Consider the following 16,389-nt stretch of genomic DNA (forward strand, 5'->3'; position numbering starts at 1 on the left):
AAATTGCATTTGGAACACTAGAAAGAAGAAACTATAAGGGAGATTGGTTTTCATTCACAGTTCTTTATTCATCAGGCAGAATCTTTTCCCTCTGTATGGGAAAAAAATATTCATACGTGTAATATTTCCCCATAGCCTGTAGTTTTATCATTCAGAATTCATATGAAGAAAATCTTAGGAAACTTGAACAGCAAGAGAGCAACATTAATTGACTATTCGAATAAAACTTCAAGTCATGGAATTACCATTCCCAATCCATCAATATCATAATAAGACTAATGAATATGCACCTTATATTTATGCATTATTTATTTTTGTCTTATAACTTTCTTAAAATGACAGTTTCCCCTTTCCATATTAAAGATTGCCTTCTGTTTATTTCTCATGTTGATCTTGCAATATGAAAAGAGCTAATTTTGCAGCTAACAGAATATAATATTGATACCTATTAGCAACAGCTTGCCTTTATTGGATTAGATATTATTTTTAAATTATAAACGTAATTTATAATTTATAAATAATTTTGTGCATCCTTTTATGGCTTTTACAAAGCCAACACCTAAGTTACAAACAATCAAAGAACAGATTGCACATGAAAATTGAACAGGACATAGAAGATTCTATAATTGGCTTCTCATTTTTATAGTTAAAAATGTGAATGATGTTAAAACTGGAAAGAGTTTCTGATTACAGAATGAAACAATTCTGTTGCTAGCTAGTTGTAGTACTTGAGCTCGATGTAATTTTAATATCAATTGATATTAAAAGGAAGGAACAGGCCAGAGTTGTGGAGGGAACCTCACCTGGGCAGGTGGGCCAGCAACTTGCTGATCTTGGCTAGGCACTGCGGGTCCTTCCTAAGGATGGACTCAAGCCCCATACAACTGGCAAACTAAAGAAGCAAGAGCCACATGGATTTCAGAAATGCAAGTCTGAATTTAAAATTATAATCTTGAAAACTCTAAAAGGAAATTCCCACCCAGATGCTGAATGAATCAATGAATGAATGAATAAAGAAAGAAATGAATGAAAAAAATTTCCCCATTTCTCTTGCACTTCAACTTGGTTGTCTTGCCCTCTTTCTCACAGTCACCTAATTCTGAAGGTGTGTCTCCATGCCTAGAATGGGAAGTTGGCTCTTTGCTAACCCTGCATCTCCACACTGTAGTGGTTGAACACAAAGTGATTGCAACTTCTCCTTTTTGCTTTGTGTTGTGGGCCATAAACTCCACAACCAGCTGCAGTCCTGGCTTTCCACTGTTGTGCCATTGTGCTTAGGGCTGGGTCCTCGGGTTGAAGTGGTTATTTCCTGGGGGTGGGGGAGGTTACATCAGTTTGTTGGTGGCATGCCATGAAGTTTTTCATTTTTAGCTTGCTGACACTTGAGTTGGAGAGGGGCAGGGAGTTCAGGATTGCAATCCTAAAGCTGGTGGTCTCATCCTGACCTAGATTATAGATACCAGAGCTCAAAATAAAACCATTGTCTTTCGCTTTCTGGCATATGAATCCCCCCAACAACTGTGTGAATGGCTAATATTGTTTCAGGTTTTTAGCACCCCCCTAAAAAAGGGAGAAGCATTTGAAAAAGGGAGAATCATTTGAATCAGATGCATTCGATGGCAATGCATTGTTCAATTTGCTGATTTAGATCAGGACTGTGCCTGTAGTTTTCTGCTTTTGCAATCTTTTTTTTTTCCCGTTTTTTGCTCAATAAAATCTGCCCATAAAGTTCTCTAATTTATTCTGATTTATTTCCCCCATTTACCTTTGACTTTTCCTTCACTTTCTGCAAGGGCATCCCAGGTAGCCACAACAGTAGGAGTTTTGCCTTTAATTGACCACACATTGAGGTTTTCTGGAGCACTAGCAGGAGCTGTAAAATAAATAGCAGTCATGAGAAGGAGAAGGAGAAGGAGAAGGAGAGGGAGGACAAGGACAAGGGGGGAGGGGGGAAAGGAAGAGAGGAGAAGGGGAGGGGAGAGGGAGAAAGAAAGAGAGAGAGAGAGAAAGAGAGAGAAAGAGAAAGCAGAAAGAGAGAGAGAGAGAGAGAGAGAGAGAGAGAGAGAGAGAGAGAGAGAGAGAGAGAGAGAGAGCAAGACTCATAAATAAACACTTCCTTTAATGTCCAATAGGCTTCCTGCCTCACATCTTTCTTCATATGACACAGGGATGCTTCATTCCTAAATATTTGCCTCAGAATTTTTTATTTCCAGTAATTCCTCTGGACTCTGAAGAGAGCACACAACTTTTCTTAGAAAACAAAAGTGATGGATGGCTGCAACCTACTGCTTTTATTTGGAAATGTGCCCTCATGCCAGGAATAGGACACTAGTTAAAGACTAGGGGACTTTCTGATGGACTGGAGCTGATGGGTGGCAAACAGCATTCTGATTAAATGAGGCTCTGCAGCAAGATTATAAACATGTAGCAGGTATTCACTGAGACAGCAAGCATCCCTCTGGTGGTTATTTACAACATCCACAATCCATGTCCTTCAATTTCCAAACATGCCCACCATTTGCAAAATGCTGGGGACTCTGAAAGAAGCAATATGGATGGTGGACTCCCATTTATTTCACTGCTTGCTTTCCATGCCACCCTTTTACAGTATAGTATAAACAATTCCGAGGTGTTCTAAAGCCATCCATGCATGTCAGTATAGTGCTGCTTTGTGGATAGGACAGACCGGATAGCCAATGAAAGGCCCCAGAGAACTATTTTCATGGAGAAATTACTGGAGCAGCTCTATTGGTTAAAGATGGAGAAAATTAAAAGCAAGCTGACATCATGTAAACATATGCCTGCTTTGCCCAACTAGGTAGCACCTCTTAGCCAACTTTGGTTGATCTTAAAACAGAGGCTAAGCAGAGGCTGAGCTTGTATGCCAGACTGAGAAAGTAGAACTCCATCCTGGGAGAAGTAATGGCAAATCATGTTCATATTGTTGCTAAGAAAAGTACTTTAACATGTTTTTTGGACAGGAACCTTAACTATTCCAGAAAAGATTTACAGGCACAATTTTGATTAATACTTAATACATACCAGTTTCTGGGGTTCTTTGGTAAACTGAAACACTCCACTTGCCCTCCTTTTCTCCTTGTGAGATTTTAACTGCAAATTCATACATAGTGTCTGGAATTAGTTTGTCCACCAAGACCCGCTTGTTGGATACTTGTTTGTAATCCCACCTTGCCGATTCCCCTTTCTCTCTGTAACGGACAGTGTACTGCCTAGAAATAATGTGACAGAAGAATGCAGGATTAACCAGAATCATTAAAAACAAAGCACAATAGCAAGGGTTCAAATATCACAGCTTTACATACACAAAGGTTGCACCCAACCTTTGAAGAACTTGCAAATACTTCGGATAGCAACCCTTGGTCTGAATATTCAGGATGTGAATAATCTCAGAATGAAACTCAGTTTAACGACTGTTGATCCTCTCACATTATAGCCATCCAGCAAGAGATGCCTTTGTAAGCAGTCAACTGCAGATTTTTCCGTTAGTGAAAAAAACTCTGTTCACAAGTTCATAGTAAGTAGTTAAAGATAAACTAAGAGAGTCTACATGACTGCAACTTAATATACTAGAACAGGTCTATTTTAAGACTTGTGGACTTCAACTCTCAGAGTTCCTCAGCCAGCGAAATCTGGGAATTGAAGTCCACAAGTCTTACAGTTGCCAAGACTGGAGATCCCTGTACTAGAAGATAATGATTTCATTTCTAACATTTGGCGGACATGTTTTTAAACATCTTTGCTAGCCTAGATATCGGGTTCGTACTATATGTGGTGGACTTGCCCAAAGGCAAAAAAAGTTTGGACGAAAATACATACATGGTTAGAGAAAATGATAAAGCAACATATAGATTTAAAGCCAGAAATATTTTTGTCAGGTATTTTGCCAGACAAAAATATTTTAAAGGGAATATATATTTAATATTGCATGTTTTGACGGTAGCAAAAATTGTATTTGCACAACATTAGAAAAATGAGGAAACTCCTTCAGACGAAAATATAACTAAAAAAAATTAGATTATGTAGAAATGAATAGGTTAACATTAAAGATAAAGGATAAAGAAGACACAAAATACTTTTATACTTGGGATTTGTTCTACCAATAGTAAAAGTAGACATTGGAAGTTGGAAGAATACTATTATGTACAAGTAAAGAATATTATTATTATTACTATTATTATGTATATGTAAAATAACCCAGACAATACACTGTTTATTAAATACTTATATATGTTAAAGAAAAATGTATAAAGAAAAATATTTTTTTAAAAAGATAATGATTTCAAATTAGATACTGTTGACTTGCTGAAATTCTTGCAAGCCTACCCCTTTAAACTCAACAAATCTTGTTAAAGAATGCTTCACAAGAATCTTTGCATGGAAGAAATACTTCCAGTTTAAGACAATTGCCAAAAACTTCACAATGGAGTTTACACACCCAATTACTGTAGGTATATTGGACATGACATTAGGACTGTAAAGTCATATTGGCTCTGTGGTTAAGGGGCAACAAATCAGTCAGATTTGTTTTTCCTTAAAGTATTGTCCAGCCATGCTAGATTTCCAAAGCTGCAAGCAACAAGCTAGAATTGGCATTCCTATGGCAAGCCTATGTAAAGAGCCCAGATAATGCCTAGTACCTAGAGGATATAGGTCTTTTCTGCTTTTCACTGGAGGGGTCTGTCCATGTGACCAGTACTGAGTGAGAGGACATGACTCGAACAGCAATATCTTTCGTTTCTTCCAGTTCATCTTCCTCTGAAATGAGACAACGGGATTTATGAGTGTTTGGGACATGAATATGGAAGTTGATTTTAAGAAGAGAGAAGCTTACATAGTCACTGGGATAGAGATTAGTTCCAAATTCCTCTAGACAAAGAGTCAGCATTCTGACTATTGGCTAAGAATCCAACATGTGAAAAAATAGAGTTTGAATTGGCTTTTCTCCTCCTCCTTAACTTTCAAGAGTAGAAAAATATCAAATTCCCTCCCATTTTTCTAAAACCACCAAAAATTGCTGTGGCAGCATTTAACTGATTCTAAGAAAAACGTTTATTTATTTACACATTTATTTGTTTATTCAGCAAAGTATTCTACAAAAGCCTCCGGATGATTTACTATATAACAATATGAGATAAAAGCAAAAAAAAAGAGTAAAAAATAGTCAGTATAACCAGACAGCACCTGCATTAACTATCAAGGCTGTTTATAAGAGACTTTGAAGCAGGGGTGAAATGCTCCCGATTTGGACCGGATCGCCCGATCTGGTAGCGATGGAGGCGGTTGGTTCGGAGAACCGGTAGCAAAAATCCCTGCCCCCCCCCATGCAAAGCTGAGCTGCACAATCATCAGAGGCTTTTTTTTTTTAATTTTTAAAAGCATTTTTTCTACAACCTCTTCGGCCAAAAAAATGCTTTTAAAAGTAAAAAAAATGATTGATGATTGCGCGGCTCAGCTGGGATCATCAAAGGCTTTTAAAAGAAAAAAACCCTTTTTTTCTTTTAAATGCCTCCAACGATCCAAGCTGAGTTGCCTGATTGGCAGAGGCTTTTTTTCTTTTAAATGCCTCTGACAATCCAAGCTGAGTTACCTGATCGGCAGAGGCTTTTAAAAGAAAAAAAGCTTCTGCCGATCAGGCAACTCAGCTGGGATCGTCAGAGCCTTTTGAAAGCATTTTTTTACAACCTCTTCACCAAAGAGGTTGTAGAAAAAATGGTTTTAAAAGTAAAAAAAAAATGGCCATGCCCACCCAGTCACATTACCCCCCCTCACCAAGCCATGCCCACAGAATAAATTTTAGATTTCACCACTGCTTTGAAGGCTTAAACAAGCTACAAAATTTCTGCAGACAAAAGATTTTTTTTTCACTCAAAGTGAACAAAGCTATCCTTTGCCTCTAGTATCTACCACTTCCAACTTCTGAATAACAGCTGTCCTAATTGATGCTTCCAGAGGAACTGAGGCTGCAACACAGAGAATTTCTTGGGAGTCCTTATTCCAATATATTCCAAGGTCACTAGATTGTTTTCCCTTGTGTTAACTTGAGTTTCACTTTCTAGCAAAAAAAAAAAAAAAAAAAGGAAATCATTATACAATAATATGACTTGCCAATGGCTGTGAAAGTTGGACCATAAGAAAGGCTGAGCGCCAAAGAATTGAGGCCTTTGAACAATGGTGCTGGAGAAGACTCCTGCGAGTCCCTTGGACTGCAAGGCAATCAAACCGGTCAGTCCTAGAAGAGATCAACCCTGACTGCTCTTTAGAAGGCCAGATCGTGAAGATGAAACTCAAATACTTTGTCCACCTAATGAGAAGGAAGGACTCACTGGAGAAGAGCCTAATGCTGGGAAAGATTGAGGGCAAAAGAAGAATGGGACAACAGAGAATGAGGTGGCTGGATGGAGTCACTGAAGCAGAAGGTGTGATCTTAAATGGACACCAAAGGATGGTAGAGGACAGGAAAGCCTGGAGGAACATCGTCCATGGGGTCGCGATGGGTCGGACATGACTTTGCAACTAACAACAACAAAAAAAAGACTTGCCAGTTTGCACACCGATTTCCAAACTTACCTGGGACTTTCCTCTTGGTTAATACAACCTGATGTACCGGTTGAGTCCGACCTTGGAAGTTCCTCGAATGTGGTGAAACCAGATATACTGATTCAGATGCTGCACACAACAAGAAACATATACACTATTTTAATATTTTTATTACTGCAAAGATTAAGTGTCAACAGTGCTTGGCCCCTTAAGGATGAAAGCCTCTGTTTCAAAGAATTGTAATTGATTGCCCTTGACAAAAACTGCAGTCAGACCAAGCACTAGTACCAATTTTGTCAGCTATTATGGCCAGGGGTCTCCACGGTAAGAGTAAAACAATGTCAAATCCTCACATATCATTTTTAGGGACAGCATTCTGAGGTGAAGCTCCACCTCTTTCTTTCTTAAAAAAGAAAAGAAAAGCCTCAACCTGAAGTTTACATTTTTATGATATGAGTGCTATCTACCTCCAACTAATTAATGCATTTAATAAATAGTTAGCAATATATGCCAATATTTATTTCTGATGGATGTAAGTTAGGAGTTAAATAAACTTAGATTGCAAATGTTTCACTTAGTTGTAACATTGCAAAAATACCTCTTCTTTCAAGTCACTGCAATTTTAAACAAGTCTTTTATTAGCAATGTATGTGCCTTCCTTTCTGAGTGCCCCATCATATTTCCTCTTTTTTATAACATAAAATTGTTAATTTTATTGCTTGGTGGCCAGGGAAGAACTTTGGCTTAACTTTGTTTTTTGCAGTTTAGAACTATTACAATCGATTTTATGATTGATAACAAACGATATCATTTGTTATCGATCATAATATTGATTGTAGTAGATATATTCATTTGTTCAGGTGAATGAAGTTACAAACACATTATCAAGGAGAAGAGATCAAATGATTTTTCCATAACAAAACAAGGTAACAGTGAGAACAACAAGCAGATGGTCAAAATCTTTCACACAGACACACACCTATTTTTTTAGCATAATGGGCTCTTTCTTCTTTTGGCAGAGATTTAAAACTCAGTTTCCTGTTGCTCTCCCCATATCCATGACGATAACCTGGGTATCTCCGTGGGCTTGAGTTTGCCGAATGGGATGGTCTCCACTGACTGGACGACCTGCCAGATGATGAACGGAAGCGTGTTCTGAAAGGTCTGTTTGGCACTTTCTTTTCTTAAAAAAATGTAAAAAACACACAAACACGCAAGTAAACAATTATTCTGATGCATTCTTTCTGCGTCCACTGAAAACATCAACTTTTCAAAATTGTAGTATTCATTTGCTGAAAAAGGAACTGCTAACATGGGGGTTTGAATGAAAATAGAGAAATCTATCTATCTATCTATCTGTCATCTATCTATCTATCTATCTATCTATCTATCTATCTATCTATCTATCTATCATCTATCTATCTAATCTATCCTGTCTGTCTGTCTGTCTGTCTGTCTCTCTGTCTCTCTCTCTCTCTCTATCTATCTCTATCTCTATCTATCTATCTACAGTATCTATCTATCTATCTATCTATCTATCTATCTATCATCTATCTATTTATCAATCATCTATCTATCTATCTATTTATCAATCAAATTTCCAAATTGCTCACCAAACCAAACTAACAATTCTAGTGGTTTTTGCCAAGAATTTTGCTCTGGAAAGCAGAAGGATACAAATAGAGCAGGCTGCTGCTTTTTAAATATTTCAGGGTATCAAAGACAGACATCTGGAATGCCGATCACGTAGTGCAGTTAGTCCTAAGATCCTCAAATGTATTAAACATTTTTTTGTTACACAGATGAAGGTGTAGAAATCCCCATGGCACCAAACTCTGAAGCTAAATCCACTGCAGCGCAGAAGTAAGAATTGTAAAATGTGCTAGAAGTAATGCAAACACATTTTTTGAATTCTCACTACACCAAATGGAACTTCAAATGTCCAATTAAAAGTTGAGAGAGGGATGTCCAAAATCCAGGTAAGGGCCTGGAAGATAGGGATAAACTCCTGGTTGCAAAACCAGGTTTTTTTCAGCTGGACTGACCCCTTTAATTTTCACAGATAATTTCGCTTCTCCAAGCAACAGGCTGTACAGCAGGAGTTAGCACTATATGAATTTTCTACACCATTCCTAAACTCTCTAGGACAGGGGTCAGCAACTTTAAACACTCAAAGAGCCATTTGGACCCATTTCCCAAAGAAAAGAAAACACCGGGAGCCACAAAACCCTTCCCGTGCCTGATTATTTCTTGAGCGGCCACAAAACTAGCATATGTGTTTGAATTTAACATTCTGTTTTACTTCTGGAACTTTTCTTTTCTTGGATTTATCCATGGTTGGCCTACCGGGAGTCGAAAAGCTCAATAAATCGCGTGCCTGTGGGTGTGGTTGTGACACATATTTTGAGTGACACGGAGTGGCAGCAGAGGGATGAAAGAGTCGCATGCGGCTCCAGAGCTGTGGGTTGGTGACCCCTGCCCTAGGAAGCTAAGTAACTGCTCACCCAAGGAATACAATATATGGCATTAACAAATTAACAAGATGACTCTCCATGGCAGAAATTGGATAAATCAGAGCGTTTGGGAACAAACAAAATATTTTCAGAACCTTATTTTTGCCAGATTGTGAACTGCATTCTTTAAAGCCAGGCACAATTAGCTTACAACTCACATTGCAAGGCAGATACTACAATCCCATTAAATCAAGCGCACTTGCCTGTGTAGTGACAAAGAAAAAACATTTCACATGAATTATTACATTGTACATTTTACAGGGATAGTAGGTCTATTTTTACTGGCCCTAATAAATAGATTTCCAGGAAGGTCCCATATCTCCACATGAATTTTCTCTTAGAAGACACGAAACCTGCTATTAACTGCATAATTGCCAATTTTTACATTGCTATAATGAAAATAAGATATATAATAAGATAAAAAGAAATATCAGACATAACCAATTCCACTTCTAATTACTTTGCCTTATTTCTTATTAAAGATCTTAAAAATCTGCAAATTTGTAATTACTTGATATAGTTCTAGATAATTTCAGTCCCAGGATTTCAAACTGTCCATATCAGAGCTACCCCTGGGGATGTCTAAATACAACACAAAAAATTTTGCAACTATGCAACATATTATACAGATCTTTTTTGAAGGTTCATATGAGACATCACTTTGTCCCACTGAATCACACCCATCCTTTCCCAAATTCAGATTATTAGGCAATAGAGACACTACAAAAAAGTTGCAAATTTTTAGACTGTGTTTTAGCTTGTTTATTCACTTGCTCTGTTCTTTACCAACAACTGTATTCTGGTGGAATATATTGAAGAAGAGAAGAGCTTGCTGGGTAACTAAGAAGAGCTACCTGGATAACTGATATGGTAGGTGCTTTGTTTATTGTGTTTGTAGTTCACAGCAGCTGCCCCGAATTCAACTTCATTCAACCAACATGTCTTCCCTGTGAGCATGGGACCTATTGCAAGGTTTTCAAACCATTATTGTGCCTAGGACAGCATTCCATAGTGTACACTTGATATATTTCAAATATGTAGTCACAGAGGTGGCACTGTTTAGTCAACCATCTTAGATCTCATTGGAGAAGAAGGAGGAGGTTTTGCTTCTAAATTTGTACTTAGTTTCCTGAATAGCAATAGCAATAGCAATAGCACTTAGACTTATATATCACTTCACAGTGCTTTACAGCTCTCTCTATGTGGTTTACAGAGTCCGCATATTGCCCCCAACAATCTGAGTCCTCATTTTACCAACCTTGGAAGGATGGAAGGCTGAGTCAACCTTGAGCCTGTGAGAGTCAAATTGCCAAACTTCTTCTGCAATACTGCATTCTAACCACTGCGCCACCGTTATGAAATCCCAAGATGCAAGCTAAATTGGAAAGTTGTGAGTCGATATTGGATTTGTTGACAACTGGAATAGTGATCACAGAGGAAGCCAATGGCAAACCACTTTTGTATTGTGCCAAGAAAACTATCTGAACATGCCCCTTCTTTCTTAGAAGACAAGATCAGTTCAAGGGAGTCCTGAAAAATACAGTATGAATTGGCTTTAATTGGTCACATGACAAGAAGCTTGTTTTTGTAGCTGTCCAGTTATATTTGGCTATCTTAAGTAGAAAAGAACATTAGAAAAAGTCTAGAATAGCAGTTACTTCCAAATGACCAAATCATTGAAAAGAAACTGGTGGAAATAAGTGAAGCGTCTGTTAAGATGATAAAAATCAGTTGCCACAAAATCAGGTTTTCAGAATAGGAAATTAAAGACTTCTTAGATATCAAAGAATTAACAGTAAAAAAGGAGTAATTTTTCCTCCAAGAAGAATAAATTGTTATTTTATACATATAAATGAAGATTGATGTGGGACATTCCAACATGTCTACTCTATGAAATAAGCATGCATGCTCAGATGGAACCAATAGTACCCAGATGCACCAATATGTTTTTGGCACAATGTAAGAATCAAAGAACCAAATACATTTCTGATATGCTACAAAATACATAAGAGTGAGCCGACGTGCTTACACAGCAACAAAAGACTTACTTGTTCATTGAGGAACATTGTATAATGTAACTAAAGGCAATCTAAGTCGACACCGGTTATATGGTGAGTCTGTAATCTACAACAGCTCCCAAGATACATTAGCTGCATTTTCAGTATTTGCCAAGCATATATCCACATACCATTACTTCCCATAATAAAACTGTTAGTTGAAATATTGTACAAATGATGAAAAACCACAATGAAAAAAGGCCAAAAAAAGAGCAATTGAGAGTCAAGGCATGCATTTACATTGGCTGAGCTACAGAAATAAACCACATGAATTGAAGGGAAAAAAACCCATCACCAGCCCAGGTTGTTAATGAGAAGATTTGACATGTAAACTTCTAACCGCAAGTAGATAGTCACAAACACTAGTACACACAATAGAGATGAAATAAGAGGCAATATAATGAATTCAAGATCTAAGCCATTAAGATATTGCAATAGTGGAGCAAAGTTGAAAGGGCTCAATCATCTGGATGTGGAAACCAGTGATGGTAAATTAAGCGGTAGGAAAATTGCAAATCTTATGTAGTGTAGCCAGAGAAAAGAAAAGAGCACAAACATATTGTTTTAAACTGAAAAGGCTATTCAACTAAAGGCTATTTATAGGCAATCCCAAACATTGAAGGTGGGTGGCTTAAATTCAGGTAAAAACAAACAAAAATGCACATATTTATGTAACAGGATGGACAACTATGACCCCTTTATGACCTGTGGACTTCAACTCCCAGAATTCCTGAGCCAACCATGCTACCTCGGGAATTCTGGGAGTTGAAATCCACGAGTCGTAAAGGGACCATAATTGCTCACCCTTGATTTAGAAGAAATACATCCAATTCCACCATAAAACCATACACTAAAAAAAAACAAACCAGGACCGGATAAAATGAATAGCACTTACCAAGTCTTGCAATCTACACTCCAAGTTGCCAAGCAGGGAAACTCTGTCTTAGAACCTATGCCATGTGTTCATTTCCTTCAGTGTATTTGTCCAATTAGGCATCAATACAAGATCTTGTTTGCCTTCTGCTATTCAAATTCTTCCTTTTCCCACCCAAAATCCTCACGCTTTACACAGCTTCCCTGCTTTACCTTTGTAAAGTAATCAGGGATTTGCCTTTAAACAGAATCCATCAAGCCAACTTTAAATCCCTACTTTCACACCTGAACCTCTGGAAGGCATGAAGCAATTATTAAGATATTCAGTATGATCTTTATTCTTCTCTGCTATTAACCTGTATGCAAAAGGAGGAATGCAGATCGTCCTGATCCCTTAAACCAGGGGTGTCAAACTCGATTTCATTGAGGGCCACATCAGGGTTGTGTTTGACCTCGGAGGGCCAGGGTGGGCGTGGTCGGGATGGGCATGGCCATGGTGGGTGTTTGACATAGGCTCAAGATGCATTTTTTCCCCTTTGCGTTCAAAACAGCTATTCCAGACAAAGGGAGACTTACTTTCTGGCACAAATAGTCTCAATTCCATAATGTAGAGATTAAAGACATGTAGAGTCCCCAGCTGCTATGCGGCTTGACTCTTTTGTAAAGGAGCAGTTCTGAATATTGTACATAATATTGTCAGAACAAAGATGTTCAAAAGCCTAATGTGAATTAAACAGTAACAGAGTTGGAAGGGGCCTTGGAGGTCATCTAGTCCAACCCCCTGCTCACACAGGAGATCTGTACTAGGGATTCAAACAGCCGAACTGCCGACCTTTCTGATCAACAAGCTCAGTGTCTTAGCCGCTGAGCCACCTAGTCAGGAGTTAAGGCAACCTAAACAAAATCTAGGTTATTATATTTATACTTACTGGGTTGAATGATAAATTAACATTTAGAACCTTAAAATACTTTTAAACAAAACAATTCATATCTCCTTTTTTTGTCTTCTTCATGTATTAATCCTTCTGCCTTATTTATGGTATTTCTCCATCCCCAAATAACAAAATTGTACGCTCTTTGTTATTGCTTGGGCAATATCAGCCCAGGTTTCCCTTTCCCCTTTTGAATCTGTTCTTTGAAATATTAACTAACTCTATGTAGAATACTTTAGCTGACCCTCCCATTTTTCATTTTTAAAAGAGTTCTTTGAAAACATTAAAATTTTATTCCAGATATCCATTGTAAAGAGGAACACTGTACAACACAACAAAATCATCACAATATATTGCTAAATGTCTAGAAAGATTCAGAAAATATGCATGCTGGAAACATTTCCAGGTCTATTTGAACTACAACTAGATACACAATTAAATTTCACTGACTTCACTGAGTTTTATACATACCTGACAAAAGCTGCCTTCTATCTGCCAGATTTGCACACTGTCCAGTCATAATATGATTTGATTTTGACTCTGTATGTTCTGTAAATTCAGCCATTTGTGCTTTACACAGTAAATCACAATTTAGAAATAACCACTGGACGTTTTCACATGACATTCTGCATTTTAAAAAAATCTTATAGCTTGTGCATACTACCATATCCTACATCCAATCATCTTCTGTATTATAAGTTTTTAGGCTCACTATATTGTTTACAAACCATTATGGGGGAGATAACACAATCGAGTTGTAAGTCAAAAACAAGCAAATTACATTACAGCCACAGATAAGTGAGCAAACTCTTTGGATTAGGCTTCTTCCATATTTTTAAACTGGATGAAATCAGGAATCATGTGTAAAGCAGCCAACAGGAAGGAAGATAGAGTGCATGGGGCTGAGAAAGAAACATATAAATTGTGCGCCCTCCCCGCGGCCTGTTTTCAGCCGCCAGATTGCTGTACACCGTGAAGGCCAAAAACAGGCTGAAAATGCCCCCTGCAACCTGTTTTTGGCCGCCGGATTGCTGTAGCCTGTTTTGGCCAGCAGAGGCACCGTGGGCCAGTTCTTTGTTATTTCCAGGCTGTCCCCGTGGGCCAGATTTAAGCACCCCGCAGGCCAGATCTAGCCCTGCCTTAAACTGTTTGCACAGGATCTGGAGTACCAAATCTCTAAAGCAAGGGGTCCCCAACCCCAGGTCCATGAACCGGCACAAAGCCGCAGTATGCCCGAAACCAGGCCATGCAAATAAGCAAAGTCCCATCCACAGGATGCAGGTAGCACACAAAATCACGCCCCCGCCAGACACCAGTCCATGGAAAAACTTCTCTCCATGGAACCAGTCCCTGGTGCCCAAAAGGTTGGGGGGCCACTACTGTAAAGGATTCCTTTGATGAAACTGCAGTGCACATATTGTGTACCTGGAACAAAGCCAGGGATGGGTGGGGCTGAACTCAGCTGCCAAGGAGGACATCATGGGAAAGAACAGCAGAGAGGTGATACTAGATTGGTATAAATGCTCCATGTGGAAAAGCTCTATTTTTCCTGGAAAATATAGCAAAAAACTAAGTGCTCCTTAAGCCTAAAAGAATGTGCACATTCCCTCCCTCCTTAGCACATCAGCAAATATTCTGAAACTCCCATGGGGTACCATTCATGTGAATCCAGTTAACCATTGGTGTGTACATTTAGCAGCTTAATTTTTTAAAAAATTCCTGGCAAGTGGCTCAACCACCGTTGTATCCATGTAACTGGCAAGCAGATCAGTCATAAAAGTGATTACTGACTTTTCTGCACACAAGAAAAAATGTAAGATTTTTAACTGATGCATAGTTTGAAAAACTAGAGTTCCACAGGCAGACTGTTAAATATCAGTCCATTTGATACTCCTCCAAAAACCCACAGAGATGTTGCAATAAACCTGCTCATCTGCCAGTGAAACTGAATTTAAAGATGCTATGGCTCATAATATATATCTCACCTGGATTTAGCAGTAGCTGTGAATCCTCTTAAAGAGTAATTTTGCTGGCAACTCTATTAGGTCAACCTTCTATTATGGTATTAAATAGCCATATCTGAAAGTTCTATGGGCTTGGCGCTTTCATATCCTGCTGTAACTCCCTGGTTTTCACTTTGCAATAAATGAGACTTATTACTGATCCTTGACAAAGACTGAATACATTGCTACCAGCCACATAATTTAATTGAACTTCTGCTGGTCTGGTTTGGCAGGAAGGAAGTCTGCAATCGATCAGCTTCTTCTGCACCAGTTACAGACACCCTTTTCCAACTGGAACTAGTATAAAGACTCTTCGTGGGACAGAGGGCATGAAAAAAACTACAGCAGCCAAAAATCCATATGGAAAGTAATCCATTTAAAACAAATGTGGCTATAGACAAGGATTTGTTTCTCTATCCTAGTTCTCTTTGGAGGCTTTTAAAAAGGGAAAGGATGAAGCTTACTACTGTATAGTGGGTCTTAATATGCAATCCTTCCTGTAAGTGTTTTTTTCTGGTGAGACCAGTCTATCAGTCTATCTGGTCGACCCAATTATGGGGTGAAGCATACTGCTTCCACTTTCACCTTTCAGCCCCAAACAGCAGTCTTCGCAGGCAGTTGCTTTCGCGACAAACTATTTTTGTGTTGAAAGATTAAGAACCTTAATCTCTCCCCTGGTATAGCTGACAAAGCAAGGCGAGCCTGTGGCTTAGAGGTTAATACATCTACCTAATATGTATCATATTTTGGGGAGTATAAACACACGTTTCCCCCGCCTAAAAGTGGGTGAAATTTTGGTACGTCTTATAGACTGAATATGGGCCTGTTTTTGGCCTCCCGAACCCTCCGCACATCCCATTTTTACTCTCCGCATGTCCCGTTTTCACCAAAAAGAGGCCCCCTTTTGGCCTGCAAAGAACTTCTGAGGGCTGGGGAGGGTGAAAACAGCACGTGTGGAGGCCAAAAACTATTTTTTTCTTGTTTTCCTCCTCTAAATCTAGGTGTGTCTTATAGTCTGGTGTGTTTTATAATCTGAAAAATACAGTAAGTAACCCGGGTTCTAATCCCAGATGGGTATAGCTAGCTGATGAGAGCTAAATAGCTTGAAATAGATCTATACTAGTCTCCCTTTATTTCTTTGTCGGTAAATATAAATTCAACATTCCTCCCTGTGGATTTACTGCCCATTGCATTTGCTTGCTAATCTGGTATTTTAGACATGGCATTCCTACCCACCCCAATGAACCATGGATCAAGCTGCTTGACAGATGGGAGAAGAACCACTTGTTTCTGTCTCTCTCTCAGACCTGCATCTTCTCCTGGGTTTAAGCCTTTTTCTTAGTCACTACATAAGAAAGAGGAAAGAGCAGCAAATCATAGGAAATGAAATTAGAAGGAGGTTCCAGAAATAAAGATGGAAGAGAAATTTTGCTGAACAGAGTCTTTAGGAAAA

General features: G+C 38.6%; 1 protein-coding gene across 1 annotated transcript in view; it reads right to left on the bottom strand.

Annotated features, from left to right (window-relative positions):
* Positions 1 to 16,389, bottom strand: part of FNDC1 (fibronectin type III domain containing 1) — an 83,853-nt gene that overhangs the window by 46,428 nt on the left and 21,036 nt on the right. The window contains exons 2-6 of the mRNA XM_070951556.1: positions 7,538 to 7,741; positions 6,589 to 6,687; positions 4,659 to 4,776; positions 3,043 to 3,230; positions 1,766 to 1,873 (exon numbers count right to left, since the gene is read on the bottom strand). Coding sequence (XP_070807657.1) covers positions 1,766 to 1,873; positions 3,043 to 3,230; positions 4,659 to 4,776; positions 6,589 to 6,687; positions 7,538 to 7,741 — 717 coding nt within the window. The remainder of the gene's footprint in view (positions 1 to 1,765; positions 1,874 to 3,042; positions 3,231 to 4,658; positions 4,777 to 6,588; positions 6,688 to 7,537; positions 7,742 to 16,389) is intronic.

This window comes from Pituophis catenifer, unplaced genomic scaffold, assembly GCF_029215685.1.
Source record: "Pituophis catenifer annectens isolate HBS135680 unplaced genomic scaffold, rPitCat1.0.hap2 SCAF_1, whole genome shotgun sequence".
In the NCBI taxonomy this organism is placed as follows: Eukaryota; Metazoa; Chordata; class Lepidosauria; order Squamata; family Colubridae; genus Pituophis; species Pituophis catenifer.